The sequence below is a fragment of the Oncorhynchus nerka genome, linkage group LG7 (assembly GCF_034236695.1).
Source record: "Oncorhynchus nerka isolate Pitt River linkage group LG7, Oner_Uvic_2.0, whole genome shotgun sequence".
Classification (NCBI taxonomy): Eukaryota; Metazoa; Chordata; class Actinopteri; order Salmoniformes; family Salmonidae; genus Oncorhynchus; species Oncorhynchus nerka.
Genome location: NC_088402.1, coordinates 82,638,326 through 82,665,346, shown reverse-complemented (window position 1 = coordinate 82,665,346; position 27,021 = coordinate 82,638,326). Strand labels below are relative to the sequence as shown.

At 40.9% G+C, this 27,021-nt stretch overlaps 1 protein-coding gene across 6 annotated transcripts in view; it reads left to right on the top strand.

Annotated features, from left to right (window-relative positions):
* Nucleotides 1-939: 939 nt before the first annotated feature.
* LOC115132511 (rho GTPase-activating protein 4-like) overlaps nucleotides 940-27,021 on the top strand; it is a 42,905-nt gene continuing 16,823 nt past the window's right edge. The window contains exons 1-6 of one of the 6 annotated variants that reach the window (XM_065020879.1): nucleotides 940-1,111; nucleotides 12,464-12,553; nucleotides 14,569-14,740; nucleotides 15,043-15,130; nucleotides 22,980-23,042; nucleotides 24,706-25,074. In XM_065020879.1, coding sequence (XP_064876951.1) covers nucleotides 12,487-12,553; nucleotides 14,569-14,740; nucleotides 15,043-15,130; nucleotides 22,980-23,042; nucleotides 24,706-25,074 — 759 coding nt within the window. In that variant the 5' untranslated portion in view covers nucleotides 940-1,111; nucleotides 12,464-12,486. Of the gene's footprint in view, nucleotides 1,112-5,808; nucleotides 5,912-5,979; nucleotides 6,048-11,354; nucleotides 11,435-12,463; nucleotides 12,554-14,568; nucleotides 14,741-15,042; nucleotides 15,209-21,193; nucleotides 21,230-22,979; nucleotides 23,043-24,705; nucleotides 25,075-27,021 lie in introns of those variants that run through there. The other 5 variants (XM_065020875.1, XM_065020876.1, XM_065020877.1 and 2 more) reach the window with 5 other exon arrangements.

The window sequence follows — 27,021 nt, the reverse complement described above, 5'->3', positions numbered from 1 at the left end:
TGTGATGCAGTGAATTAATTATAAGTGAAATAATCTGTTTGTAAACAATTATTGGAAAAATTACTTGTGTGAAGCACAAAGTAGATGTCCTAACCGACTTGCCAAAACTATAGTTTGTTAACAAGACATTTGTGGAGATGTTGAAAAACGAGTCTTAATGACTCCAACCTAAGTGTATGTGTAAGTGTATACTTCCGACTTCAACTGTACATACAGTTACATACACATACCTACATAGATATGCATACTTTTAAAAATAATATACCTTTATTATTCCCCACAAACCCTACCACCCTTCCCCCAATTGGAGTACACTAATAAACAATAACACTTAGGCTTCTACCTTCAGTTTATATATCTTATACACATTTTACAGACACAATCTATTTTACAATAGTTATTTTTTGTTTGTTTTTAGTCCTTCCTCTATTTCTGATGTCCATCCAGTTTGATTTCTATTGGTAACTGTGCTATTTCACAACATTTCTGAATCTATATACATTGTACAGACCCCGTATGTTTTACATTGGTTATCTTGTTATTAGTCCCACCCTTCAGCTCCATTCAACCCCTCCCATCTATCTCTTAACATCATCCATTTTGGATTTCTATTTGCCATTTATTTTTCAACTGTGCTGTGATACTTCGCAAAAGTACTGAACCTTTCTATTCTCATAGCGTATACAGAATGACTTGTTATGATTAATGTCATGACTTCTTCTGATTAATGTCATGACTTTTGGGTGTGTTACACAAGTGCAATGCTCCCATAATATATATTCTTTACTCAATAAGTTTATTATAGATGCAGACAGCCCTTACTCAGCTTAAGTGTTACTACACACATGAAGTCATAGGGGAGAGAGTGATGAGGGAGGAGGAGGGGGTGTGTCTTGAATTAGAAGAATGACTCTCCACAACTCTTGCACAACCCGGCACTGGGTGTTTTAGAAAGTGTGTCAGGGAGCGACAGAACAGAGAGGGAGAGGAGGGACGTGACATTCACCCAGGTTTATGTGTTTCATGTAAAAAGGAGGAAGGGAGAAGTCATCTTTGGGAGATAAACGTTACTCAGTGTGGAAAGAAGACGGTTAAAAACTATCTCAGTCAGGTATGAATCTCATTTTCATAACAGAATAACTAGGACATTCATTTCACAATATTTAAGAATGTTGTGTGGCATGTCATGTCTTGTTTGAATTAGACAATGTCTGTTGTGTGTTGCTATACACGTTTAGGAGTACTGTAATTACCTGAATGTTAGACAGGGGTTCTGCTTTCTCTACTTGCTCTGAATGTAGTTTATCTGCTGTTTGACAGCAATAACTACAGTATATCTTGATGTGTATCTCAGACTCACCCCACTGTGAAGTATGTGGTTGTGGCTGGATGATAAACCGAAATACACCACATTAGTACAGCTGTATAGGAAAGACATGTACAGTACCTTATAACAGTTCAAACTGACCAGCGGATATCAGTTGAGATATACTGGTAGTGCCCTGTATCCTGATGATGATGGCAAGAATCTCCAATTCCTGTTGTATGATTCAATGATGATCACGCAGTGAAGGAATGGAGAAGGGGAGATGGAAAGGATGACGAATCGTGTAAAAAGAAGATGCTGTGCAACAGCTACGTTCTACAAGGCATATTATAAAGTTACATGAGATTTGTTACACATTTCAAAGGGAAATGCAATGGATCTAAACGTAAACTATAGGCATATATACAGATGTACCTATACCTATCTATAGATGGATAGACGAAATCACAGGGAACGTTTATCTTTTGAAAAATAAATTAAAGGAACTGAAATTGGGAACAGTTTAAAACAGCTGTGTGAAATTGAGTTTTGATGAGTGAAATTTGGTTTTTGAAAAGAAAAGAGGAAGTTAGTTGGCAGTGAGAGAGCGATGGAGAAAGAGGGGGGAGCGAAGGAAGGAAAGTGAGTTCGTGACTCATGGTTAGTGATTCCTGCTTTGCTCTTCAGTGCGTGTGTATGTGTGTGCGTGCTTAAGTGTTTGGGCGTGTGTGAGTGAATCATGAGTGTGTGTGTGTTTGTGATGCGCGAGTTGACTCATCATAACCCGCCGAACCGCGGGGCAGGCGGGGTTAGGGTCATTACATTTTGGGCGGGCGGGTTGAATAAAGATAAAACAATACCTTATACGGGTTTATACTTTGTCTATCGACATGTCTGTAGACAATTAGAATGCGACAAGTGTAGCTGGTCAAAACGACATTTTAATTTATATTCGGGTGGAATGTCTGTAGACCTTCGCTGCAACTGTCTGTTTCATTGTCTATAACGGATGAAAAAAGTTCAACTTTGACCCTGTCGCTGCGTCCGTTGTCATGGTTACCCGACGAGCTCGCAATGAAAGTTCTAAAATTCTCTGGTATAATGCACTGCTTTATTTCGTCACACTCACAACCGTAAGCTATTTTCTGTCATTAGCTCACCATTAACTTGTAAATACTGATATTGTTGTGAGTTTATTTTCCTGTAATAATGAATAAAAAAGTATCTAAAGTTAAGACAGTTTCATCTATGATATGGTCATTATTTGAACTGGCTAGCCAGCTAACGTTACAAGGTGTATAGAATGGGGGTTGCGGATGGGTTACTAGCAATTGCAGCTAGCTAACATAGCATCCCTCTGTTTGAGGCGGGGCGGCAGGGAGCCTAGTGGTTAGAGCGTTGGACTAGTAACTGAAAGGTTGCAAGATTGAATCCCTGAGCTGACAAGGTGCAACATCTGTCGTTCAGCCCCTTGACAAGGCAGTTAACTCACTGTTCCTAGGCTGTCATTGAAAATAAGAATTTGTTCATAACTGACTTGCCTAGTTAAATAAAGGTAAAATAACATAATTGAGCTGGTGTTTGAGTAGGCTAAACTAGCTAGCTAGCTGCATTTGCTAGCTAGTAAGTGAAAATGAAACTAAATGTATCTCTTGCTTTTTTATTTTGTAATAAATATATTTGTTCAAAACTGTTAAACTATTGTCTTTCTATCTCTTTGAGTCTACTACTCACCACATGTTATGTACTGCGGTGCTAGCTAGCTGTAGCTTATGCTTTCAGGAGTAAATTCATTATCTGATCCCTTGATTGGGTGGACAACATATCAGCTGCAAGAGCTCTGATAGGTTGGAGGACGTCCTCCTGAAGTTGTCATAACTACTGTGTAAGTCTATGGAAGGAGGTGAGAACCATGAACCTCCTAGGTTTTTGTATTGAAGTCAATGTACCCAGAGGAGGACAGAAGCTTGCTGTCCTCCAGCTACATCATGGTGCTACCCTTACAGAGTGCTGTTGAGGCTGCTGTAGACCTTCAATATTAGGAAGGGGTTACTAAGGTTTGGTATACCCAGTGTATGGTTGCTGATGGGTTACTAGCAATTGCAGGCTGGTACGGTTGAACAAACAGCTGACCTGCGCACCACTAGTGTGTGCCCTCGCCCCCGACACAGGAAGCACCACACCTGTCTTCCTCTTTTTAAAGATCACGAGAGGTCTCTGTGGGAGGATTAGTGACAGCATAGAAAGAGAGAGACGCCAATAATATGAACTATTAATTTCATGAAAGGCAATTCGAATGCAGTTCAGAACCAACATCTCAGGTACTAATCCTATAGTGACTGCTTGAGCTCTCAGTTAATAAATAAGGGTATGAATAAAGCTTTGTCATATTGTATTGTTAAATGCCAACAGAGAAGGAGGAAAGACAGCAATTCTAACTGCACAAGCATAAAGGAGTTAAACTGCATTTAAATGGTCAAGGGGGTTATCAACCCCTCAGGCCTTTAGCAGTCAGTATCTAAGGAACATTATAAACTGGGTAGTTCGAGCCCTGAATGCTGATTGGCTGACAGCCGTGGTATATCAGACTGTATACCACACGTATGACAAAACATTTATTTTTAGTGCTCTATTTACGTTGGTAACCAGTTTATAATAGCAATAAGGCACCTCAGGGGTTATGGTACATGGCCAATATACCACAGCCAAGGGCTGTATCCAGGCACTCTGCATTGCGTCGTGTGTAAGAACAGCCCTTAGCCATGGTATATTGGCCACATACCACACCCCCTCGTGCCTTATTGCTTAAACAGACAACAGCAATGCAGCAAATCCATAAATAAATATTTTCTCTCCTTTATTTGGCATGTTAACCACTCTAGATCCAACCTAGAGAGAGGAAGAAAGAGACATGATGTCCCATCACCATATTGTGCTCAACTAAACCAGGCCTAGGCTATTGAAACAAAATAAATACTGACTGGCTTGCTCAGTCATAACCAATACATTCAAACTTCTGATTTAAATTGAGTTTAGTTTCTATAATTCAATATAATCTACAAAACATGTAAACTACAATTGAAGGATTGTGTGAGCTGTCAGTACTGTTGATTCTCTCCCAACACATACATAAGTTACATATTGTCACGCAAAGTTACTCTATTAGTGAGCATGTTATACAAGCATTCGCTCTGTGACAGTGTTGTGTGCCTTATGGCGGTGGTATAGTACTATTTATAAGGCAGCTGAAATGTTGCTGCTGCTCTTTCTGCATGCTACAAGTGTGCAGCAGCATGAACAGAGTGGTGCGTTACATACCAGCTGGCTTTCTCAGAGGCAGCAGAGGCAGGCTGGGTTCAACTAGGAAATGTGTTACAGACAATACTGTTTTCAGTCTATCAATAAAATGTATTTATAAGGCATTTTCACATCCGCCGATGTCACAAAGTGCTGTACAGAAACCCAGCCTAAAATCTCAAACAGCAAGCAATGCAGATGTAGAAGCACGGTGGCTAGGAAAAACTCCCTAGAAAGGCCAGAACCTAGGAAGAAACCTAGAGAGGAACCAGGCTCTGAGGGGTGGCCAGTCCTCTTCTGGCTGTGCCGGGTGGAGATTATAACAGAACATGGCCAAGATGTTCAAATGTTCATAGAAGACCAGCAGGGTCAGATAATAATAATCACAGTGGTTGAAGAGGGTGCAACAGGTCAGCACCTCAGGGGTAAATGTCAGTTGGCTTTTCATAGCTGATCATTCAGAGTTAGAGACAGCAGGTGTGGATCACAGACTGTATCTGATACTATGGATAGGAGTGTAGTAGTGAATACAGGGAGAGTGTCACAGAGCGTTGTTGACAAAGTCATTGGAGGGACCAGCAAGTGTAGCATACAGTACATGAAAGATTGGTTTTCAAGTGTTAGAAATCAATTGAACTTGGGCCTCAATGTAGGGTCATTAACTTCACACACTTAGACTATACTCCAATAAGCATGGGTACGGTGAGTAAGGATTCACTTCGACCAGGGGTCTCCAACCTTTTCTAGCATGAGAGCTACTTTAAAAAATAGTAACATGTCGCAAGCTACTATTTTTCTTCTAGTTATCAAATAGCACATTATTCTCTTCTCCTCTACCCTGCAACACTTTCCCGGGTCCTTAGTGTACAAGAGAAAGTAGTGCACTATGTGTTCTGTGAATCTCCCTGGTAAAATAATGGTTCATAAACTAAGAGGGGCCCTATAACATCTGTGATTTCCCCCCCAAATTCTGTTTGATATTTTCCCAAATTATGTTCTCACTTATTTTTCACTCTTAAAATTAAAATTGTTAATAGAAAAACAAGGAAATTGCATGTTCTGAGTCGATGCCAATGCTTAAATCACATCAAAATACATAATTTTTTCAGGTCTGGAAAAATTGTGATTTTCTTTGTGTATTCCACTTTTTGTGTATCTGGCCCTTTAATTGTGCATCTAGTGAGTGAGGAATCTACCATCTAATGTGAAGGTTTAGCGATGGTTCTGTACGGCTGCTGCTCATTTCATGGCAAACTGTGCAAATAATAGATACAAATTATATACTTACTCATGATATACTTCTGCCAGGTAAGACTACTTTACAGTTAACATTTAATTGAGAAGGTTTTGCGGAAAGTACTTCTGTCAAACCACAAGTTGATTATCACATCAACTGGCTACACACGGAGTGATAAACAAACGCGCACATCACAAAGACAGACGGGTATAATATTGCTGGAAATTAATTGGCAGATATTGTGGGATAATGTCAATGTTGTTGTGTTGATGAGATAGTAGCTGGGAGTTTACGGTATCTCATAGTTGTGAGATTTGTGTATGACAGTTTACGATGGAACAAGTGAAAATTGTACTTTCAGAATCGTTTGGCGAGCTACTCGTAGGTGGGCGATCAACCTGTTGGAGACTATAACGTTACACTGTAAAACAAAACAAAATTATTGTTTGATTCAATTTACAAAAGTGTATTACCAAGATTCCTTAACATTTTTATGTCAAATCCAATCTGGATTTCGTGTGGTTAATTTAATCTCAAATTACTTCAACCTAGCAAAGTAAATGGAACTCAAATTAAATCAAATTGTATTTGTCACATACACGTGTTTAGCAGATGTTATTGCGGGTGTAGCGAAATGCTTGTGCTTCTAGTTCTGATTTCACAAATACCTAATACACACATATCTAAGTAAAGGAATGGAATTAAGAATATATAAATATATGGATGAGCAATTTCAGAGCAGCATAGACTGAGATACAGTAGATAGTATAGAATACAGTATATACATATGAGATGAGTAATGCAAAATGTGTAAACATTATTAAAGTGACATTATTAAAGTCACGAGTGTTCCGTTTATTTAAAGTGGCCAATTATTTCAAGTCTCTATGTAGGCAACATAGACAGATTGTGCTAGTGATGGCTGTTTTAACAGTCTGATGGTCTTGAGATAGAAGCTGTTTTTCAGTCTCTTGGTACCAGCTTTGATGCAACTGTACAGACCTCACCTTCTGGATGATAATGGGGTGAACAGACAGTGGCTTGGGTGGTTGTCCTGATGATCTTTTTGGCCTTTCCTGTGACATCGGGTGCCATAGGTGTCCTGGGAGGCAGGTAGTTTGCCCCCGGTGATGTGTTGTGCAGACCTCACTACCCTCAGGAGAGCCTTACGGTTGTGGGCGGTGCAGTTGCCGTACCAGGCGGTGATACAGCCCGACAGGATGCTCTCAATTGTGCATCTGTAAAAGTTTGTGAGGGTTTTTGGTGACGAGCAAATTTTCTTCAGCCTCTTGAGGTTGAAGAGGAGCTGTTGCACCTTCTTCACCGATCTGTCTGTGTGGGTGGGTGGACCATTTCAGTTTGTCTGTGATGTGTACACCGAGGAACTTAACTTTCCACCTCCTCCACTGGTGTCCCATCGATGTGGATCAGGGGGGTGCTCCCTCTGCTGTTTCCTGAAGTCCACAATCATCTCCTTTGTTTTGTTGACATTGGGTGAGAGGTTATTTTCCTGGCACCACACTCTCAGAGCCCTCACCTCCCCCTGGAGGCTGACTCATCATTGTTGGTAATCAAGCTTACTAGTGTTATGTTGTCTGCAAACTTTATGATTGAGTTGGAGGCGTGCATGGCCACGCAGTCATGGGTGAACAGGGAGTACAGGAGGGGACTGAGCACGCACCCTTTTGGGGCCCCAGTTTTGAGGATCAGCAAAGTGGAGGTGTTGATTCCTACATTCACCACCTGGGGGCGGTCGTCAGGAAGTCCAGGACCCAGTTGTACAGGGCAGGATTTAGACCCAGGTCCTCAAGCTTAATGATGAGCTTGGAGGGTACTATGGTGTTGAATGCTGAGCTATAGTCAATGAACAGCATTCTAACATAGGTATTCGTCTTGTCCAGATGGGATAGGGCAGTGTGGGTGCGATTGCATCATCTGTGGACCTATTGGGGCGGAAAGCAAATTGGAGTAGGTCTAGGGTGTCAGGTAGGGTGGAGGTGATATGATCCTTGACTAGTCTCTCAAAAATACTTCATGATGACATAAGTGAGTGCTACATTCTTGGGAATAGGGACAATGGTGGCCATCTTGAAGCATATGGGGACAGCAGACTGGGATAGGGAGAAATTGAATATGTCCATAAACACATCAGCCAGCTGGTCTGTGCATGCTCTAAGGACGCAGCTAGGGATGCCGTCTGAGCCAGCAGCCTAGCGAGTGTCGGTGGCACTGTGTTATCATCAAAGTGGGCAAAGAACATGTGTAGCTTGTCTGGGAGCAAGGCGTCATGGCTGGTTTTCCTTTTGTAGTTCGTAATTGTCTGTAGACCCTGCCACATACACTCAGCAAAAAAAGAAACGTCCTCTCACCGTCAACTGCGTTTATTTTCAGCAAACTTAACATGTGTAAATATTTGTATGAACATAACAAGATTGACAAATGAGACATAAACTGAACAAATTCCACAGACATGTGACTAACAGAAATTGAATACTGTGTCCCTGAACAAAGGGGTGTCAAAATCAAAAGTAACATTCAGTATCTGGTGTGGCCACCAGCTGCATTAAGTACTGCAGTGCATCTCCTCCTCATGGACTGCACCAGATTTGCCAGTTCTTGCTGTGAGATGTTACCCCACTCTTCCACCAAGGCACCTTCAAGTTCCCGGATATTTCTGGGGGGGAGGGCCCTAGCCCCCACTCTCCGATCCAACAAGTCCCAGGCGTGCTCAATGGGATTGAAATCCGGGCTCTTCGCTGGCCATGGCAGAACACTGACATTCCTGTCTTGCAGGAAATCATGCACAGAACGAGCAGTACGGCTAGTGGCATTGTCATGCTGGAGGGTCATGTCAGGATGAGCCTGCAGGAAGGGTACCGCATGAGGGAAGAGGATGTCTCTCCTGTAACGCACAGCATTGAGATTGCCTGCAATGACAACGAGCTCCGTCCAATGATGCTGTGACACAACGCCCCAGACCATGACGGACCCTCCACCTCCAAATCAATCCAGCTCCAGAGTACAGGCCTCGGTGTAACGCTCATTCATTCGATGATAAACGCAAATCCGACCATCACCCCTGGTGAGACAAAACTGCGACTCGTCAGTGAAGAGCACCTTTTGCCAGTCCTGTCTGATCCAGCGACGGTGGGTTTGTACCCATAGTCGACGTTGTTGCCGGTGATGTCTGGTGAGGACCTGCCTTACAACAGGCCTACAAGCCCACTGTCCAGCCTCTCTCAGCCTATTGCGAACAGTCTGAGCACTGAGCAGGAATTGTGTGTTCCTGGTGTAACTCGGCAGTTGTTGTTGCCATCCTGTACCTGTCCCGCAGGTGTGATGTTCGGATGTACCGATCCTGTGCAGGTGTTGTTACACGGTCTGCCACTGCAGAGACGATCAGCTGTCCGTCCTGTCTCCCTGTAGCGCTGTCTTAGGCGTCTCACAGTACGGACATTGCAATTTATTTCCCTGGCCACATCTGCAGTCCTCATGCCTCCTTGCAACATGCCTAAGGCACGTTCACGCAGATGAGCCGGGACCCTGGGCATCTTTTTTTGTTTATGGTTCATTGGACAAACATGGGAAACAGTGTTTAAACCCTTTACATTGAAGATCTGTGAAGTTATTTGGATTTTTATTAATTATCTTCCAAAGACAGGGTCCTGAAAAAGGAACGTTTCTTTTTTTGCTGAGTTTACGTCTTGTGTCTGAGCTGTTTTGCAACTCCACTTTGTCTCTATACTGATGTTTCATCTGTTTGATTGTCTTACAGAGAGAATGTTTATATTCTGCCATATTCCCACCATTTCTTTCAGTTTAATGTGAATGCTGCCATCTATCTGTGGTTTCTGGTTAGGGTAGGTTTTAATGGTCACAGTGGGTACAGCATCTCCTATACACTTCTTGATGAACTCAGTAACCAGTCTCGGTGTACACATCAATATTATTCTCTGAAGCTACCCGGGACACATCCCAATTCGCGTGATCAAAACAATCTTGAAGCGTGGATTCCGATTGGTCAGACCAGCGTTGAATATTCCTCAGCACTGGTACTTCTTATTTGAGTTTATGCCTATAAGAAGGGAGTAGCAAAATGGAGTCATGGTCAGATTTGCTGAAAGGAGGGCGGGAGAGTGCCTTACATGCATCCAGGAAATTTGAGTTACAATGTTCAAGTGTTTTTCCAGTGCGAGTGCTAAATGCTGATAGAATTTAGCTAGCCTTTTCCTCAAATTTGCTTTGTTAAAATTGAAATCAATGTGCTTAAACTGATTGTTTTAGTTATGCTAACAAGCTACTCAATTTGTTTTGAAAAGTTTTTGAGTGGAGAGGACACATATTTGCTAGTCAGAAAAACAAAACTATTTGTTGTTTGAATTGAACAACGTTATACAGTTGAAACAACTACTTTGAAAATTACACATTTCAGAACTGACAAAGTTTTTAAAATTATATAATAGAGATTTAAGTAGGGAACATTATGCTCCCATCAGTCTCTTGCTCTTGTGTGAGCTTTTTCACCAGTTTCAAAACCGGCAGCACAATCTGTCATTTCAACCCATTAACGGACCACTTTAGCTACAATGACATTCTCAGTCATGGTTACATAAGCTTTTTACTAGTTACTTTTTACATGTAGTTGTTTATCGTCCTTCTTTAAATGCACTAGCTAAAGTCGCTCTGGATAAAAGTGTCTGACCAAAATGTAAATGTAAAAATTAACTGTTGCAAATACTGAGTATTATTCTAATGAGCTCCACCCCCCAAAAAATAAGTTGAAGTCATCTTGATATTTTCAGTTAACACTACTGTTATGTTGCTTCAGTTGATTTGACTTGAGTAAACAAGTCATTCTTAGCTGATTTAATTTCATAAGTTAAGACAAGATAACTACAACGTATCAAATTAACTTGATATTTTTGTCAACGCAACTGTTATGTTGGTTCAATTGATTTGACTTCATGGTTGTGAATTTATAAGTTGAGTAAGCGCATTGTTTTTGCTAACTTAATTTGAATTAATATCTTTTGAATTTTTCAGTGAGTTGAAATCACATAAAGGGAAGGACACTCAACAAGCACAGCACTTACACAAATGACTGATGATTGGCTGAGAGAAGTTGATGATAAAATGATTGTGGGAGCTGTCTTGTTAGACTTCAGTGCAGCTTTTGACATTATCGATCATTGTCTGCTGCTGGAAAAATGTATGTGTTATGGCTTTACACTAGAGGTTGACCGATTAATCGGAATGGCCGATTAATTAGGGCTGATTTCAAGTTTTCATAACAATCGGAAATCTGTATTTTTGGGTGCCAATTTGCCCATTTTTTAATATATATTTTTACACATTTATTTAATATTTATTTAACTAGGCAAGTCAGTTAAGAACACATTCTTATTTTCAATGACGGCCTAGGAACGGTGGGTTAACTGCCTCGTTCAGGGGCAGAAAGACACATTTTCACCTTGTCAGCTCGGGGATCCAATCTTGCAACCTTACAGTTAACTAGTCCAACACAATAACGACCTGCCTCTCTCTCGTTGCACTCCACAAGGAGACTGCCTGTTACGCAAATGCAGTAAGCCACGGTAAGTTGCTAGCTAGCATTAAACTTATCTTATAAAAACAATCAATCATAATCACTAGTTAACTACACATGGTTGATGATATTACTAGATATTCTCTAGCATGTCCTGTGTTGCATATAATCTGACTGAGCATCTAAGTATCTGACTGAGCGGTGGTAGGCAGAAGCAGGCGCGTAAACATTCATTCAAACAGCACTTTTGTGCGTTTTTCCAGCAGCTCTTCGTTGTGCGTCAAGCATTGCGCTGTTTATGACTTCAAACATATCAACTCCCGAGATGAGGCTGGTGTGACCGAAGTGAAATGGCTAGCTAGTTAGCGCGCGCTAAATAGCGTTTCAAACTTCACTCGCTCTGAGCCTTTGGGGTGGTTGTTTCCCTTGCTCTGCACGGGTAACGCTGCTTCGATGTGGTGGCTGTTGTCGTTGTGTTGCTGGTTCAAGCCCAGGGAGGAGCGAGGAGAGGGATGGAAACTATACTGTTACACTAAAGTGCCTATAAGAACATCCAATAGTCAAAGGTTAATGAAATACAAATGGTATAGAAGGAAATATTTATATAATAACTGCAACCTAAAACTTCTTACCTGGGAATATTGAAGACTCATGTTAAAAGGAACCAACAGCTTTCATATGTTCTGAACTGAAACGTTAGCTTTCTTACATAGCACACATTGCACTTTTACGTTCTTCTCCAACACGTTGTTTTTGCATATTTAAACCAAACTGAACATGTTTCATTATCTACTTGAGGCTAAATTGATTTTATTGATGTATTATATTAAGTTAAAATAAGTGTTAATTCACTATTGTTGTAATTGTCATTATTACAAAAAAAAATTATGATAAAAATCAATAAATCGGCCGATTAATAGCTATCGGCTTTTTGGTCCTCCAATAATCTGTATCGGTATCGGCGTTGAAAAATCATAATCGGTCGACCTCTACTTTACACCCCCTGCTATAATGTGGATAAAGGTCAAACTATTGTAGAAAAACTTGTGAAATTATTGATATCTCTTCTTTGCAACAGAGTTTCACCCTGTCGGAGCAACAATGACATCACATGTGAAGCTCAGAAAAGAGAGAGTTGGAGCTGTGGACTATGACACACAAATCAAAGGTAGGGGAAGTCCTTGATGTTTTTATCCTCTTACATTACTTTACTGCACAGCCAGCGAAGATTTTAACATGTAAGTCTTGGTGGGGCAAACTCACCAATTATTTTTGTTGATGCCAGCAATGCCACTACACAATAGAAAACTAAACAATACATTAATTGTACTTAAACAAATGTGGTTTCTACTGACAATTGAGGGAACGATGAGCGGATAAGAGGCATTCCGTCATTTCGATGAAGACATTTATGAGCGAGCTAAGACAGACGAAGTCAATATAACTATGTGTTCAGCAGTTTTGAAATGTACAGCGACAGAATGCAGAACATGCTGCTCTTACAGTATTTTGCCTGTACACTAAGTCAGAACTATAGGATAAATAAAGGGGGCTTATAAGCAGACAATGAAACCTCTTACAATATTAGATGATGACATCTTTCAAAAACAGGTTATAGGCTACATGATTCCAAGATGGCACAGCAGTCAGACGTCTTTGTCTTGTCTCGTCCCATGTATATATCCTTTATATCTTTTTCTTCGCATTCTTTTTAATATTTTTCCTAAACCTGCCATGCTGCCAAACACACCCTCGTAAAACTGACCATCCTACTGATCCTTGACTTCAGCGATGTCATTTACAAAATAGCCTCCAACACTGTACTCAGCAAATTGGATGCAGTCTATCACAGTGCCATCATACTACCCACCACTGCGACCTGTACGATCTCGTTGGCTGGCCCTCGCTTCATACAAGTCTCGCTTCTTACAATTCTCTGCTAGGTAAAGCCCAGCCTTATCTCAGCTCACTGGTCACCATAGTAGCACCCACCCATAGCACGCGCTCCAGCAGGTATGTCTCACTGGTCAGCTGTCAGAGCAGCTCACAGATCACTGCACCTGTACATAGCTCGTCTGTAAATAGCCCATCCAATCTATACTGTATAGGTGCCAGGCGCACTGGTTTGAGTGTGTCAAGAACTGCAATGCTGCTGGGTTTTTCACGCTCAACAGTTTCTTGTGTTTATCAAGAATGGTCCACGACCCAAAGGACATCCAGCCAACTTGACACAACTGTGGGAAGCATTGGAATCAACATGGGCCAACATCCCTGTGGAACGCTTTCAACACCGTGTAGAGTCAACATGGACCAACATCCCTGTGGAACGCTTTCAACACCTTGTAGAGTCCATGCCATGTTTGCCTTCAGGCGTTTTTGAGGGCAAAATGGGTGCAACTCAATATTAGTAAGGTGTTTCCTCATGTTTTTTACGCTTGGTGTAGATCCAAGAAGAAACGCTGGAGTGGCAAGCAAAGAGTCAAGATCTGAACCACATCCAAAACCTATGGCAAGATCTGAAAACAAGAAGGCCCGCGTACTGTTAAAGCTTCCAATCCACCGCTTTATTGACAACGTTTCCATCCCAAACGGATCTTCGTCAGGTCGAACAGAAAAAGATCTGAAAACAGCAGTTGGTGGAGGGCTCCTCTCAAACATTGAATAATTAGAGTGGTTTGTTGCTGAAGAGGGGCCAAATTGCCAGTAGAAAGGTGCAGTAAGCACATTGATGGCTACAAGAAGAGTTTATCTGCAGATATCTTGGCCAAAGGCCATGCAACCAAGTACTAGCTCTGGGGTTGCAATAATTTTGTCCATTAGTTCTGCGATGTTGAAAATCCAATAACAAGGTTATTTTAACTTATTTTAGAAGAAATAGTGAATAATTCACGAAAAGTGCCAATATATTTGGCTGCAACTGTATACATCTATCTCCTTACCAATTTTTCTTTCCCTTTCTCTCTCTCCCATCTCTCCCCTCTCTTTCCCTTTCTCTCCCTCCCATCGCTCCCTCTCTTTCCCTTTCTCTCTCTCCATCTCTTTCCCTTTCTCTCTCTCCATCTCTTTCCCTTTCTCTCTCTTCCTCCCCCTTCTTTCCTTTCTCTCTCACTCTCTCTCCCTCCCCCTCTCTCGCTTTCTTCTCTCACCATTTGTCTGTATCTCTTTCTCCGCTCCCACCCCCAGAGGTGCGTTGTCAGTTGGTGGACCAGTTGAAGGTTTTGGATCTGCAGTTGGAGCAGAAATCTCAGCAGCTTCAGGATCTGACAGACTACCTGCGTAGACGCAGTGAGATAGAAGGAGAGTACGCACGCTCGCTGGACAAATTGGCCGAGAGGTTTACCTCCAAAATCAAAAGGTAAGTTGCTCACAGATATGTTTGTGCTATTTCTGTTAGTGTTATTCCAACTCATTGAGTTGGCAGCACAGCACAAACAGATATGGGACCAGGCTAGAGTTGATATGGCTTTGTGTCTCTGAAACTACTCTCATGCATGCTAGCAATTACATACGGCTGGTTTCCCAGACACAGATTAAGCCTATTCCTGAACTAAAAAATGTGTTTTTACATTTCCCATTCTAGTATTTTCCATTCTAGTAACTAGAGTGGTTAATTTCTATGGTTAAAACATGTCCCTTCCCTGTGCCTCTATCTTTCAGGAAGGAGCCTGGCAGTGGTCAGTCTGTGGCCCAGTGTTGGCTGGTCCTGCTGGCTCAGACCAGACAGGAGAGCAAAGACCACAGTGGTGTGAGTGACAGCTGTAGCACCACCCTCACCCAGCCCCTCACACACTCTCTGGAGATCACACAGCGCCTGGCCAAGAGGGTACTGCGCTATCTTCATTTGATTAATTTAGCCAGGATAGTCCACTCAGTTACACTTGCAACTGTTTTCCAATGAGTCCTGGGGAATCCTATCTGGGGAATCCTATCTATCCCTATTCTGTCTCTGTCTCTCCTATCTCTCTATTGTCTCTTTCTATTCTGTCTCTTCTAGAATAGAATATGTCTATTCTATCTCTCTCTATTCTATCTGTCTTTATTATCTCTATTCTATCTCTACCTCTATTCTATATATGTCTCTAGTCTATCTATGTCTCTAGTCTATCTCTCTCTTCTATCTACAGTTGAAGTCGAAAGTTTACATACACCTTAACCAAATACATTTAAACTCAGTTTTTCACAATTCCTGACATTTAATGTTTTAGGACAGTTAAGATCACTACTTTATTTTAAGAATGTGAAATGTCAGAATAATAGTAGAGAGAATGATTTATTTCAGCTTATATTTCTTTCTTCACATTCCCAGTGGGTCAGAAGTTTACATACACTCAATTAGTATTTGGTAGCATTGCCTTTAAATTGTTTAACTTGGGTCAAACGTTTCAGGTAGCCTTCCCCAAGCTTCCCACAATAAGTTGGGTGAATTTTGGCCCATTCCTCCTGACAGAGCTGGTGTAACTGAGTTAACTGCTCGCACAAGCTTTTTCAGTTCTGCCCACAAATGTTCTATAGGATTGAGGTCAGGGCTTTGTGATGGCCACTCCAATACCTTGATTTTGTTGTCCTTAAGCCATTTTGCCACAACTTTGGAAGTATGCTTGGGGTCATTGTCCATTTGGAAGACCCATTTGTGACCAAGTTAACTTCCTGACTGATGTCTTGAGATGTTGCTTCAATTTATCCACATAATTGACCCCCACAGCATGATGCTTCATGGTTGGGATGGTGTTTTTCGGCTTGCAAGCCTCCCCCTTTTTCCTCCATACATAACGATGGTCATTATGGCCAAACAGTTCTATTTTTGTTTCATCAGACCAGAGGACATTTCTCCAAAAGTACGACCTCTGCCCCCATGTGCAGTTGCAAACCGTAGTCTGGCTTTTTTATGGTGGGTTTGGAGCAGTGGCTTCTTCCTTGCTGAGCGGCCTTTCAGGTTATGTCGATATAGGACTTGTTTTACTGTGGATATAGATACGTTTGTATCTGTTTCCTCCAGCATCTTCACAAGGTCCTTTTGCTGTTCTGGGATTGATTTGCACTTTTCGCACAAAAGTACTTTCATCTCTAGGAGACAGAACGCATCTCTTTCCTGAGCGGTATGACGGCTGTGTGGTCCCATGGTGTTTATACTTACGTACTATTGTTTGTACAGATGAACGTGGTACCTTCAGGCATTTGGAAATTGCTCCCAAGAATGAACCAGACTTGTGGAGGTCTACAATTGTTTTTCAGAGTTCTTGGCTGATTTCTTTTGATTTTCCCATGATGTCAAGAAAAGAGGCACTGAGTTTGAAGGTCGGCTTTGAGGTACACCTCCAATTGACACAAATTATATCAATTAGCCCATCAGAACCTTCTAAAGCCATTACATCATTTTCTGGAATTTTCCAAGCTGTTTAAAGGCACAGTCAACTTAGTGTATGTAAACTTCTGACCCACTGGAATTGTGATACAGTAAATTATAAGTGAAATAATCTGTCTGTAACCAATTGTTGGAAAAACTACTTGTGTCATTCACAAAGTAGATGTCCTAACTGACTTGCCAAAACTAATGTTTGTTAACAAGAAATTTGTGGAGAGGTTGAAAACCTGTTTTAATGACTCCAACCTAAGTGTATGTAAACTTCTGACTTCAACTGTGTCTCCATTTTATCTCTGTCTCTGTTGTCTCTATTCTATCTCTGTCTCTATTCTATCTCTATTCTGCCTGTCTCTTCTACCTATGTCTCTTTTATCTCTGCCTCTATTATATCTCTGCCTCTATTCTATCTATGCCTGTTCTCTCTGTCTCTATTCTATCTCTATATATCTGTCTATGCCTCTGTCTATTCACTCTGTCTCTATTTTGTCTCTATTCACTCTGTCTCTATTCGGTCTCTATTATATCTGTCTCTATTATATCTGTCTCTATTGTCTCTGTTATATTGCTGTTTATATTCTGTTTATATTCTATCTGTCTCTATTCTATATCTAATTCTGTCTTGCCTCTATTCTGTCTATTGCTGTTCTCTCTTTCTCAATTATGTCTCTATTATATCTCTGTCTGTCTATATTGTCTCTCCTATATCTTCTCAATTCTGTCTTTATTCTGTCTCTATTGTCTATTATATATTTGTCTCTATTGACTCTATTCTATCTCTGTCTCTATTCTGTCTCTGTTCTATATCTATTGTCTCGATTCTGTCTATACTCTCTATTATATCCCTGTCTCTATTGTCTCTATTCCGTATTTCTCTATTCTAAATCTGTATCTATTCTATCTCTGTCTCTATTGTCTTTATTCTATTTATGTCTCTATTCTGTCTATTACTCTCTCTATCTGTCTCATCTCTATTCTATATGTTTTATCTAAATTCTGTCTCTATTCTATTTCTATCTCTGTCTCTATTGTCTCATATATATATATATATACCTCTATTCTATCCCGGTCTCTATTATATCTCTGTCTCTATTCTGTCTCTCTATTTTGTCTCTTTTGTCTCTATTTTGTCTCTATTCTGTCTCTCTATTTTGTCTCTATTCTGTCTCTCTATTTTGTCTCTATTCTGTCTCTGTCTATATTCTATATCTGTCTCTACTGTATATTTTATATCTATTGCCTCTATTCTATCTCTTATGTCTCTGTTTGATCTCTGTTCTATCTCTTTCTCAATTATGTCTCTATTGTATATCTATCTCTGTCTCTATTCTCTCTTTCTCTCCTATAGAATTGAGACAATATATGTCTTTATTCTGTCTCTATTCTGTCTCTATTTTGTCTCTGTCTCTGTCTTTAGTTTATATATGTATGTATATATATATGTATGTATATATATGTATGTATGTATGTATATGTATATGTATGTATGTGTATGTATATGTATGTGTGTATGTATGTGTGTATATGTATATATGTGTATGTATATATATGTATGTATATGTGTATGTATGTATGTGTGTATATGTATGTATATATGTATATATACGTATATGTATATATACATACATATACAGTGCCTTGCGAAAGTATTCGGCCCCCTTGAACTTTGCGACCTTTTGCCACATTTCAGGCTTCAAACATAAATATATAAAACTGTATTTTTTTGTGAAGAATCAACAACAAGTGGGACACAATCATGAAGTGGAACGACATTTATTGATATTTCACTTTTTTAACAAATTGAAAAATTGGCAAAATTATTTCAAACTTTTTCAAATCAAATCAAATCAAATTTTATTTGTCAAAACTGGTTAGCAGATGTTAATGCGAGTGTAGCGAAATGCTTGTGCTTCTAGTTCCGAAATGCAGTGATAACCAACAAGTAATCTAACTAACAATTCTAAAACTACTGTCTTATACACAGTGTTAGGGGATAAAGAATATGTACATAAGGATATATGAGTGAGTGATGGTACAGAGCAGCCTTTTATCGAGTACAGTATATACAGCTGTGGCATAGTTAAAGTGGATGCAGTCTGTCGATGATGTAGAGTACAGTATATACGTATGCATATGAGATGAATAATGTAGGGTAAGTAACATTATTAAGGTAGCATTGTTTAAAGTGGCTAGTGATATATTTACATTTTCCCATCTCCCTTGCAAAAGTGGCTGGAGTTGGGTCAGTGTCAATGACTCAGTGAGCAGCCACTCAATGGTGGCTGTTTAACAGTCTGATAGCCTTGAGACAGCAGTTTTTCAGTCTCTCAGTCCCAGCTTTGATTCTATATTGTAGCGCCACCTTTTGCAGCGATTACAGCTGTAAGTCGCTTGGGGTATGTCTATCAGTTTTGCACATCGAGAGACTGAATTTTTTTTCCATTCCTCCTTGCAAAACAGCTCGAGCTCAGTGAGGTTGGATGGAGAGCATTTGTGAACAGCAGTTTTAAGTTCTTTCCACAGATTCTCGATTGGATTCAGGTCTGGACTTTGACTTGGCCATTCTAACACCTGGATATGTTTATTTTTGAACCATTCCATTGTAGATTTTCTTTATGTTTTGGATCATTGTCTTGTTGGAAGACAAATCTCCGTCCCAGTCTCAGGTCTTTTGCAGACTCCATCAGGTTTTCTTCCAGAATGGTCCTGTATTTGGCTCCATCCATCTTCCCATCAATTTTAACCATCTTCCCTGTCCCTGCTGAAGAAAAGCAGGCCCAAACCATGATGCTGCCACCACCATGTTTGACAGTGGACATAATGTGTTCAGGGTGATGAGCTGTGTTGCTTTTACGCCAAACATAAAATTTTGCATTGTTGCCAAAAAGTTCAATTTTGGTTTCATCTGACCAGAGCACCTTCTTCCACATGTTTGGTGTGTCTCCCAGGTGGCTTGTGGCAAACTTTAAACAACACTTTTTATGGATATCTTTAAGAAATGGCTTTCTTCTTCCCACTCTTCCATAAAGGCCAGATATGTGCAATATATGACTGATTGTTGTCCTATGGACAGAGTCTCTCACCTCAGCTGTAGATCTCTGCAGTTCATCCAGAGTGATCATGGGCCTCTTGGCTGCATCTCTGATCAGTCTTCTCCTTGTATGAGCTGAAAGTTTAGAGGGACGGCCAGGTCTTGGTAGATTTGCAGTGGTCTGATACTCCTTCCATTTCAATATTATCGCTTGCACAGTGCTCCTTGGGATGTTTAAAGCTTGGGAAATCTTTTTGTATCCAAATCCGGCTTTAAACTTCTTCACAACAGTATCTCGGACCTGCCTGGTGTGTTCCTTGTTCTTCATGATGCTCTCTGCGCTTTTAACGGACCTCTGAGACTATCACAGTGCAGGTGCATTTATACGGAGACTTGATTACACACAGGTGGATTGTATTTATCATCATTAGTCATTTAGGTCAACATTGGATCATTCAGAGATCCTCACTGAACTTCTGGAGAGAGTTTGCTGCACTGAAAGTAAAGGTGCTGAATAATTTTGCACGCCCAATTTTTCAGTTTTTGATTTGTTAAAAAAGTTTGAAATATCCAATAAATGTCGTTCCACTTCATGATTGTGTCCCACTTGTTGTTGATTCTTCACAAAAAAATAGTTTTATATCTTTATGTTTGAAGCCTGAAATGTGGCAAAAGGTCGCAAAGTTCAAGGGGGCCAAATACTTTCGCAAAGGCACTGTATATGTATATGTGTATATATATGTATGTATATGTGTATGTATATGTGTGTATATGTGTATATATATGTATGTATATGTGTATATATATGTATATGTGTATGTATGTATGTCTCTCGGTCTCTATTCTGTCTCTATTCTATATATGTCTATTCTATCTCTGTCTCTATTCTGTCTGTCTTTATTCTGTCTCTATTATATCTCTGTCTCTATTCTCTCTTTCTATATTCTATAGCTATTGTCTCTATTCTATTGTCTCTTCTGTCTTTATTCTGTCTCTCTATTGTCTCTATTCTAACTTCTCTGTCACTATTCTATTCTGTCTCTATTATATGTCTGTCTCTATTGTCTCCATTCTATCGCTGTCTATATTAGGTCGACCGATTATGATTTTTCAACCCCGATACCGATACTGATTATTGGAGGACCAAAAAAGCCGATACTGATTAATCGGACAATTTTATTTATTTATTTTTATTTGTAATAATGACAATTACAACAATACTGAATGAACACTTATTTTAACTTAATATAATACATCAATAAAATCAATTTGGCCTCAAGTAGATAGTGAAACATGTTCAATTTGGTTTAAATAATGCAAAAACAGTGTTGGAGAAGAACGTAAAAGTGCAATATGTGCTATGTAAGAAAGCTAACGTTTCAGTTCCTTTCTCAGAACATGAGAACATATGAAAGCTGGTGGTTGCTTTTAACATGAGTCTTCAATATTCCCAGGTAAGAATTTTTAGGTTGTAGTTATTATAGGACTATTTCCCTCTACCATTTGTATTTCATTAACCTTTGACTATTGGATGTTCTTATAGGCACTTTAGTATTGCCAGTGTAACAGTATAGCTTCCGTCCCTCTCCTCGCTCCTCCCTGGGCTCGAACCAGCAACACAACGACAATTAGCGCGCGCTAACTAGCTAGCCATTTCACTTCGGTCACACCAGCCAGCCATTTCACTTCGGTCACACCAGCCTCATCTTGGGAGTTGATAAGCTTGAAGTCATAAACAGCGCAATGCTTGACGCACAACGAAGAGCTGCTGGAAAAACGCACAAAAGTGCTGTTTGAATGAATGTTTACGCGCCTGCTTCTGCCTACCACCGCTCAGTCAGATACTTAGATGCTTGTATGCTCAATTAGATTATATGCAACTCAGGACACGCTAGATAATATCTAGTAATATCATCAACCATGTGTAGTTAACTAGTGATTATGATTGGTTGTTTTTTATAAGATAAGTTTAATGCTAGCTAGCAACTTACCTTGGCTTACTGCATTTGCGTAACAGGCAGTCTCCTTGTGGAGTGCAACGAGAGAGAGGCAGGTCATTATTGCGTTGGACTCGTTAACTTTAAGGTTGCAAGATTGGATCCCCCGAGCTGACAAGGTGAAAATCTGTCATTCTGCCCCTGAACAAGGCAGTTAACCCACCGTTCCTAGGCCGTTGAAATCGGCCCTAATTAATCGGCCATTCCGATTAATCGGTCGACCTCTAGTCTATATTCAATAACTGTCTCTACTGTCTCTATTCTATATCTATTGCCTCTATTCTGTCTCTTATGTCTCTGTTTGATCTCTGTTCTATCGCTTTCTCAATTCTGTCTCTATTCTATATCTATCTGTCTGTCTCTTCTATATGTCTCCATTCTATCTCTATTCTCTTTCTCTATTCTATAGAAGAGACGGACAGATAGATATAGAATAGAGAAAGAGAGAATAGAGAGAGAATGGAGACATATATCTATCTGACCGTCTCTTCTATATGTCTCCATTCTGTCTCTATTCTCTCTTTCTCTATTCTATATATATTGTCTCTATTATATCTGTCTCTAATGTCTATTCTATATCTGTCTCTAGTCTATGTCTATATTATATTATCTCTCTATTCTGTCTCGGTCTCTATTCTATCTCTGTTCTATATTTATGGTCTCGATTTGCTGTCTTTATTCTGTCTGTTTTGTCTAGATTATATCCCTGTCTCTATTGTCTATTCTGTATCTGTCTCTATTCTATATCTGTCTCTATTCTATATCTGTCTCTATTATATATTTGTCTCTATTGTCTTTATTCTATATCTCTATTCTCTCTGTCTCTATTCTATCTCTGTATCTCTTCTGTCTCTATTCTATCTCTGTCTCTATTTGTCTCTATTCTATATCTGTCTATTCTATCTCTGTCTCTATTCTATATCTATGTCTATTCTATCTCTGTCTCTATTATATATTATTCTGTCTTTATTCTATTTATGTCGCTTTTCTATTTGTCTCTATTCTCTATTCTCTCTGTCGCTATTCTATATCTATTGTTTCAACTCTGTCTCTTCTGTTTCTCTTTATTCTGTCTCTATTATATCTCTGTCTCTATTCTGTCCCTGTCTCTATTCTGTATCTATCTCTATTCTATATCTGTTGTCACTGTTCTATCTCTGTCTCTATTATATCTATCTAACTTATTGGTTGGTCTCTATATTTCCAGACTAAAGATGTCTGTAGCCAGTTACAGGATGGGCTGTTGAAGGTCACCACAGAGCTACAGACAGTAAGTCCGACATGTTTGACAAGTTCAGGAAACAGACACCATGCTAGAAAACTAAATATGCCATATTTAAAAAATAAAAATACACTGCTCAAAACAATAAAGGGAACACTTAAACAACACAACGTAACTCCAAGTCAATTGCACTTCTGAGAAATCAAACTGTCCACTTAGGAAGCAACACTGATTGACAATACATTTCACATGCTGTTGTGCAAATGGAATAGACAACAGGTGGAAATTCTGCAGGTGGTGACCACAGACCACTTATCAGTTCCTACGCTTCCTGGCTGATGTTTTGGTCACTTTTGAATGCTGGCGGTGCATTCACTCTAGTGGTAGCATGAGACGGAGTCTACAACCCACACAAGTGGCTCAGGTAGTGCAGCTCATCCAGGATGGCACATCAATGCGAGCTGTGGCAAGAAGGTTTGCTGTATCTGTCAGCGTAGTGTCCAGAGCATGGAGGCGCTACCAGGAGACAGGCCAGTACATCAGGAGACGTGGAGGAAGCCGTAGGAGGGCAATAACCCAGCAGCAGGACCACTACCTCCGCCTTTGTGCAAGGAGGAGCAGGAGGAGCACTGCCAGAGCCCTGCAAAATGACCTCCAGTAGGCCACAAATGTGCATGTGTCTGCTCAAACGGTCAGAAACAGACTCCATGAGGGTGGTGTGAGGGCCCGACGTCCACAGGTGGGAGTTGTGCTTACAGCCCAACACCGTGCAGGATGTTTGGCATTTGCCAGAGAACACCGAGATTGGCAAATTCGCCCCTGGCACCCTGTGCTCTTCACAGATGAATGCAGGTTCACACTGAGCACATGTGACAGAGTCTGGAGACGCCGTGGAGAACGTTCTGTTGCCTGCAACATCCTCCAGCATGACCGGTTTGGCGGTGGGTCAGTCATGGTGTGGGGTGGTATTTCTTTGGGGGGCCGCACAGCCCTCCATGTGCTCGCCAGAGGTAGCCTGACTGCCATTAGGTACCGAGATGAGATCCTCAGACCCCTTGTGAGACCATATGCTGGTGCGGTTGGCCCTGGGTTCCGCCTAATGCAAGACGATGCTAGACCTCATGTGGCTGGAGTGTGTCAGCAGTTCCTGCAAGAGGAACGCATTGATGCTATGGACTGGCCCACCCGTTCCCCATACCTGAATCCAATTGAGCACATCTGGGACATCATGTCTCGCTCTTGCTTTAGTCCAGGTCTGGGAGGAGATCCCTTCGCCACCTCATCAGGAGCATGCCCAGGCGTTGTAGGGAGGTCATACAGGCACGTGGAGGCACACACACTACTGAGCCTCATTTGGACTTGTTTTAAGGACATTACATCAAAGTTGGATCAGCCTGTAGTGTGGTTTTCCACTTTACTTTTGAGTGTGACTCCAAATCCAGACCTCCATGGGTTGATGCATTTGATTTCCATTGATAATTTTTGGGTGATTTTGTTGTCAGCACATTCAACTATGTAAAGAAAAAAGTATTTAATAAGAATATTTCATTCATTCAGATCTAGGATGTGTTATTTTAGTGTTCCCTTTATTTTTTTGAGCAGTGTAAAAGGATATGGTGGTATGTAAAATAGTCGTCTTGGTATTTGCGTGATGTGGCGTGTTGATGGATGTTCTCTCTCTTTGTGTGTGTGTGTGTGTGTTTGTCTAAAGGCGTGGCGGACCTACTATCAGTACCACTCAGAGTATGAGTCTGCAGAGGGAAAGCTGAAGGAAGCAGAAAAACAGAAGCAAGGAGCTTCTAAAAAGATTGAGAAAGTAAACTCTTCTTCTCTGAAAAACACTCCTCACATCCCTTTTTCTAGTCTAAATGAGTACAAGTATGGATATATGTGTGTGTATGTGTACATGTGTTTACTGTATGTGTCCTACCTCATTCCTATGTGTTTACAGAGACAGTGTAAAGTGCAGGAGATCCAGCTGAAGTGCACTAAGGCTCGTAATGACTACCTTCTCAATCTGGCTGCTGCCAACGCTTCCATGAACAAGTACTATCTCCAAGACCTCTCCTCACTCATGGACGTAAGTGCTGCTTCACAGCCACTGACTGTGTGTCAACTGTGTCTGTCTTTGGAAGTGTCTAACACAGTTACCATTGTCTTAATAACCTTTCACTGCAGTGGGCTAAATCATGGTCACATAGTGTTTGTTAAGCAAAAGTACACACCTCACACAAATGGTTATGGGCTTAAGAAATGAGCACACCTGTACCATGTCAGATATAGAGTTGAAATGTACTACATTTTAAGTTTGCATCCCATTATTACACTTTATATACACAGTAAATGTGGAAAGTATTCAGACCATTTCACCTTTTTCCACATTTTGTTGTTAGCCTTTTTCAAAAACGTATTATATTGGGGGTTTTCCTCATCAATCTACATACAATACATGATGACAAAGCAGAAACATGTTTTTAGAAATTTTACAAAAATGAATTAAAAAACTGAAATGTTACATTTACATAAGTATTCAGACCCTTTACTCAGTACTTTGTTGAAGAACGTTTGGCAGCAATTACAGCCTTGTCTTCTTGGGTATGGCACTACAAGCTTGGCACACCTGTATTTGGGGAGTTTCTCCCATTCTTCTCTGCAGATCCTCTCAAGCTCTGTTAGGTTGGATGGGGTGTGTCGCTGCACAGCTATTTTCAGGTCTCTCCAGAGATGTTCGATCAGGTTCAAGTCCGGGCTCTGGCTGTGCCACTCAAGGGCATTTAGAGACGTGTCCTGAAGCCAATCCTGCACTGTCTTTGCTGTGTGCTTATGGTCGTTGTCCTGTTGGAAGGTGAATCTTCGCCCCAGTCTGATATCCTAAGCGCTCTGGAGCAGAGATCAAGGAACTCTCTGTACTTTGCTCCGTTCATCTTTCCATCGATCCTGACTAGTCTCTTAGTCCCTGCCACCGAAAAAAGATCCCCACTGCACGATGCAGCCACCACCATGCTTCACCATAGGGATGGTGCCCGGTTTCTTCAAGAAGGGACGCTTGATATTCAGGTCAAAGAGTTCAAACTTGGTTTCATCAGACCAGAGAATCTTGTTTCTCATGGTCAAGAGTCTTTAGGTGCCTTTTGGAAACTCCAACGGGCTCTCATGTGCCTTTTACTGAGGAGTGACTTCCATCTGGCCCCTTTACCATAAAGGCCTGATTGGTGGAGTGCTGCAGAGATGGTTGTCCTTCTGGAAGGTTCTCCCATCTCACAGAAGAACTTTGGAGCTCTGTCAGAGTGACCATTGGATTCTTGGTCACGTCCCTGACAACAGTACTACCCTGTGTAAATTGTCTATTGTCTTAACCTGTGTAACTGAACTTAACATTGGTAGAATAAGGAAGACACTGAAAACTAAAGCCAAACATTTAACTACATGGAACTCACAACTATACACTGTAACGGAAAACTGTCAATTATACAGTAATTTGGAGTATTATCAATAGTAAAATACAGTAACGTTTTACTGCAGCATACTGTACATTTTGGTGCATTGTGGGAAAAGGTTGTGGTCGGGGAAATAATTTCTGTATTTAGAATGGTACTGTAATTCCACCCCACAGAATGCAGTACCGTACTTACTATATCTTTGTCGTGCCAATTCTGACTCCCTGAGTCAGAGGTGGGGGTTGTGCTTACAGCCCAACACCGTGCAGGACGTTTGGCATTTGCCAGAGAACACCAAGATTGGCAAATTCGCCCTTGGCGCCCTGTGCTCTTCACAGATGAAAGCAGGTTCACACTGAGCACATGTGAAAGACGTGACAGTCTGGAGACACCGTGGAGAACGTTCTGCTGCCTGCAACATCCTCCAGCATGACCGGTTTGGCGATGGGTCAGTCATGGTGTGGGGTGGCATTTCTTTGGGGGGCCGCACAACCCTCCATGTGCTCGCCAGAGGTAGCCTGACTGCCATTAGGTACTGAGATGAGATCCTCAGACCCCTTGTGAGACCATATGCTGGTGCGATTGGCCCT